General features: G+C 40.7%; 1 protein-coding gene across 1 annotated transcript; it reads right to left on the reverse strand.

Annotated features, from left to right (window-relative positions):
• Positions 1-1,404: 1,404 nt before the first annotated feature.
• Positions 1,405-3,080, reverse strand: cldn10d (claudin 10d). The gene is made up of 5 exons (XM_082525807.1): positions 2,696-3,080; positions 2,338-2,499; positions 2,167-2,248; positions 1,956-2,063; positions 1,405-1,820 (listed from the first exon to the last, which is right to left on the reverse strand). The coding sequence occupies exons 1-5, from the start codon at positions 2,925-2,927 to the stop codon at positions 1,628-1,630; spliced, it is 777 nt and encodes a 258-aa protein (XP_082381933.1). The 5' UTR covers positions 2,928-3,080; the 3' UTR covers positions 1,405-1,627.
• Between the last annotated feature and the right edge of the window lie 1,838 nt (positions 3,081-4,918).

A 4,918-nucleotide genomic window follows, 5' to 3' on the forward strand; every position in this document is an offset into this window, starting at 1 on the left:
GCACTGAACCCTGTGGAACACCATAGTTGACCTTTGACCTTGCATTTTTGACTCATGCAAAAATTGGAGTCTATTAGATAGATATGATACAAACCACTGCAGTGCAGTACCTGTAATACCTACAGCATGCTCTAATCACTCTAATAGGATATTATGGTCAACAGTATCGAATGCTGCACTGAGGTCTAGCAGGACAAGCACAGAGACGAGTCCACTGTCAGAGGCCATAAGAAGATCATTTGTAACCTTCACTAAAGCTGTTTCTGTGCTGTGCTGAGCTCTGAAACCTGACTGAAACTCTTCAAATAAACCATTCCTCTGCAGATGATCTGTTAGCTGTTTGACAACTACTCTTTCAAGGATTTTTGATATGAAAGGAAGGTTGGAGATTGGCCTGTAATTAGCTAAGACAGCTGGGTCTAGAGATGGCTTTTTGAGTAAAGGTTTAACTACAGCCAGCTTGAAGGCCTGTGGTACATAGCCGATTATTAGAGATAGGTTGATCATATTTATGATTGAAGCATTAATTAATGGCAGGACTTCTTTGAGCAGTTTTGTAGAAATGGGGTCTAAAAGACACGTTGATTATTTGGAGGAAGTAATTCGTAATTAATTAAGTAATAATTTCTCTAATGATTAAAATTTTATTTGTGAAGAAGTTCATGAAATCATTACTAGTTAATGTTAAAGGGATGGTTGGCTCAACAGTACTCTGACTTTTTGTCAGCCTGGCTACAGTGCTGAAGAGAAACCTGGGGTTGCTCTTATTTTCTTCAATCAGTGATGAATAGTAAGATGTTCTAGCTTTACAGAGGGCTTTCTTATAATATACCTTTCCTTATATTGTAAGGTAAATACCCTACAATAGTATACAGAAATCCCAACATCCCCTATGACCAAGCACTTTGGCAACAGTGGAAAGAAAAAACTCCCTTTCTGCTGGAGGTAGAAACCTCCGGCAGATTCTCACAACCCTCCGGCAAAACCAGGCTCAGGGAGGGGCTCAAATTATTTTTCCACAACACAAACCAGGCATGAACATGAAGAACTCAAAAAGAAGTTTTAAAATGCTTATCAACCACTTGATCAAAATTACAAAAATGATCAGTTTGTATGGTAAATAAGAGTAACAGGTTGGACATGTTATGCTTTAACACATCAGTTAGCCATTCTGAAATATCAAGAAAAAGATGAAGATGAATTGGTCCCCTCATTGAGTCCCCAATGAGGGGACCCATTCAGAAGGATTTACATAAGAGTCACTGGTGGCACAGGCAATTCAGGGACACAACTTTATTGCAGAGATTTTAAGCATTAAAAAACTTGCAAACAGAAAAATTGGTGCAGAATATTATAAGTAAGGAAATGCACCAGTAAAACATTAAAGGCCAATTGTTAAACATTTTATAACTTATATTAGCAACTGAACTTGTACAAAGAGGATTGGAGACATGGAATTTTGAGGAGGTTGGCCAATTTTTATACAAAATACACCTCGTCCACCTTGTGGACTCAAATGTAATTTACAACACCAACCAGTAAGAGCAATTTCTCCTTTATGCTACAGCTTCATATTGTATGGGTAATCATACGTTTCCTGTTCTCTTCACTCTTGGTTCCCTCTGGCTCAGACGAAGCTGTCTCTCCCCAAGGTTTGATCTGTCTTATTTGTTGCTCTGGTTGTTCGGCCATCCATGCCTTTGTTATACAGTGGGGGTACTAATGTCACTCTGGAGGATGGGGGCGGCATCATGTATGTACGTCTGGTACGGGCAGTGGTGTAGGAAACTGGTCTCTGTGGCCTTTGGGTGGAACTAATGCTAGAAAAACAGGAGACACAAGGTGAGGTAATCCAAGCTGTTATCGGTTGCTAGTTGTGGCCTGCTATACAGGCAGCCACGAATAGAGAAAGGTTACCACTTTACAACCTTTAAGGACTTATTTATTTTACTCACCATGATGGTAGGATTTCTTTCCCAGACAAATAGGCCAGCACTGCCCCTGCACAAATAAGAAGAAGGGATCCTCCCCAGCCAACAAAAATTGCCGCTCCAAGTTCAAACCTGAAGTGAATGCAGATGTGTTTCATTGCATGGATTTTTAAAGTTAATATCTATTTTTAAAAATCAGCTACTATAATATGAATACCACTTGAAAATTACTCACTTCTGTGACCTGAAATTTGGATTCTTAAATTCAGTTATGACTCTGTTAGCCCACCACGAGTAGGTGATCATGCCGCAGCCGCCTACCAGAAAAGAGGCTGTATTTTAAAACCTCTTTTTGGCTATTTTGAAAACTGATCAACCAACATATATGTATTGAAGGATTGTTTACCTGAAGCCAGGTAGGTGATAGCACCAGAAAATGTCACCCTTGAATTGACAATCTCTGTCCCACCTATTTTAGTACATTTCATCCCTATGAGTGTGAGGACGCCACCGAAGAAGCCTGTAATGACAGCACAGACCGCCAGTGCTCTGCAGGCGTGCAAGAACACTGAAAGAAAACAAATACAGTTTATGTTAACATAACAGTTGTGCATTTTATTAAGATAACCTAAAGAAATTTGTATGATTTCTCTGCTTCAAATTGTATCTTCAACATAGAAAAACATAGCAATGAGCTAAAGGAACAGCTGAGTAGAAATTAAAAAGAGAGACTGTAAAGTTTTGAAGATCTCAGCGTATCCTACCAGGCAGGGCCAGCATGGAGGGGTAGTATTTGCAGTCAGACACCCCCGTGGTGTCTGAGATGCAGTCCATCCACAGGTTGGAGTAGTAGTTGGAGGTGGTCAGCACTACGGTGCCCACCTCTGAGAAAGTCCAGTACTCTGTGGGAAGAGTTGAAGAGACCAGAATCCAGCCACATAAGCAGGACACGAAGCAGCCAATCTCCACGTACATCACCACCGTCCTGTATTTCATGGTGAATTCTGGTCTTCGACCAAAATTCGTAACAGTTGAAAAAGTAAGGTCTCACTGCAGGAAATGTGAATGGGCCTCCTCCTTTGTGTCATTGCTGATGTGTAAGTGTCAGACTAGCAGTGTGGATGCTTTGAGCTCATCTTATCTTTTAGATAGTTTTGTCCAGTAAGCGCCTTTGATGTTGCCACCAGGAACAGCATTACGCCTGCCATTGGTTTTAACCTTTTCATCATGGTGTGCCTCTACTTTGTTTAGGTTCCCTGCTCAGATGTCAAATGTGTAAAAGTCATGGTTTTCATGACTAAACATTAACTGTTGTTTGTGTGATGTTGCGTGTGTGTGTGTGTGTGTGTGTGTGGGGGGGGGGGGGGGGGGGGGGGTATTTCATAACTTTCAAGTTTCACGGTGATCCCAGATTTCAGAATTGTTAAACGTATTTGTTTTTCATTGTTTCATATCTGTTATTGTGTAATAACAGAAGACAGCATGGTTTCTGGATCATGTTCATATGGGGCTTATTTGCAATGGTAGACCTTTAACCTGTGTTTGTGGATGAAGTTGTTTCTGAGTACATCGCAGTCTTTTGCGACTTAAAATTGGGGAAAATAATAAAAAAATCCTCCAAAATTTATAGAGATAGTTTTCTGCATTTTGGTGAACCATTGCCTAACTTTATGTCTGAGTGTTTCATGTCGTGCTGTTGTAAATAAAACATGCATTTATGTGATTTGCCGTCATTGCATTCTGCATTCAGCCAGAACTGTCTTATCCAAGCTGTCTTGTCATTTCTGTAAATAGTCTTTTGGAATAGATCTCCAAGCTTCGTCAAGGACATTCCAACGCTCTTTGAATGTTGGCTGCCTTTTGTTTCATTCACTGACAAGATCATCCTACATTACTTCAGTAATGTTGAGATGCTTTTGCATGATGTTTCTGAATCTAAGCTTTTCCTTGCTCATAATGTTATGAGTTCCTCAAAACATCTCTCTATCTTCCTCTTTCAGTCTGATGGAGGGAGAGGATCAAGAATTTTCCTCACGCTTTAAATGTTTTTTCCCCCCCATTGATTCTAGTAGTGGTAACAAAGCACAGTAGTTTATATGGTTTACATTTAAGTAAACCAACCTTTTTGGATAGTTAACTACGTGTGGAGTTACACAGTGAATTATACAGCTAGTTAGAGTGAGAATTCACGAGAGGGATTTAAAAACCACATTACCTCAGTTTCGATGGATCTGCTTGTCTATGTAAAAACAACTCGACCACGTTGTTTATGTATAAACAGTAAGCAGCCATGCCTGACACACCTGCATGAAGGAGAGTTGATGACACACGGGGAAAAACACACACAACAAACCAGTAAGTGGGTGTTCCGAGAAGCTTCTGAAATTGTGTCTTTTATCCTGTCTTCCTTCTCTCACCCCAAACGGTCATGGCAGATGGCCCCGCCCCTCCCTGAGCCTGGTTCTGCTGGAGCTTTCTTCTTGTTAAAAGGGAGTTTTTCCTTACCACTGTTGCCAAAGTGCCTTCTCATTTGGGGGTCATCCTATGGGTCTACCTTACAATATGAAGCACCTTGAGACGACTGTTGTTGTGATTTGGCGCTGTATGAATTGAACTGAATTGAATTGAATTGAATTGAATTGAATTGAATTGAATTGAATTGAATTGAATTGAATTGCAGCTCAGGCTTTGTACATGCAAATAAATGATACTCACAGCCGACCACATGGAAAGTAGATGCTGTTTATCAGATCCCATTTATACTTCTCTGGTCTCCCCCAATGTGTCTGCACTCCAATCCAAAAAATGCAATCACTATGCCAGCCAAACCAATGGAGAAACTGCTCAGCAGAAGCTCCCTGACTCCCTGAAGGTGTGCTGAGACAAAGTCCGGAATGGTCAGGCCCCACCATATCTTAAAGACCTCATTATAACATATTATCCCAAAATAGCACACCAGGGTCAGAGTGCAGGCTTACTTTTCGTTC

The sequence above is a fragment of the Aulonocara stuartgranti genome, assembly GCF_965226115.1.
Source record: "Aulonocara stuartgranti genome assembly, chromosome: 23".
Taxonomy (NCBI): domain Eukaryota; kingdom Metazoa; phylum Chordata; class Actinopteri; order Cichliformes; family Cichlidae; genus Aulonocara; species Aulonocara stuartgranti.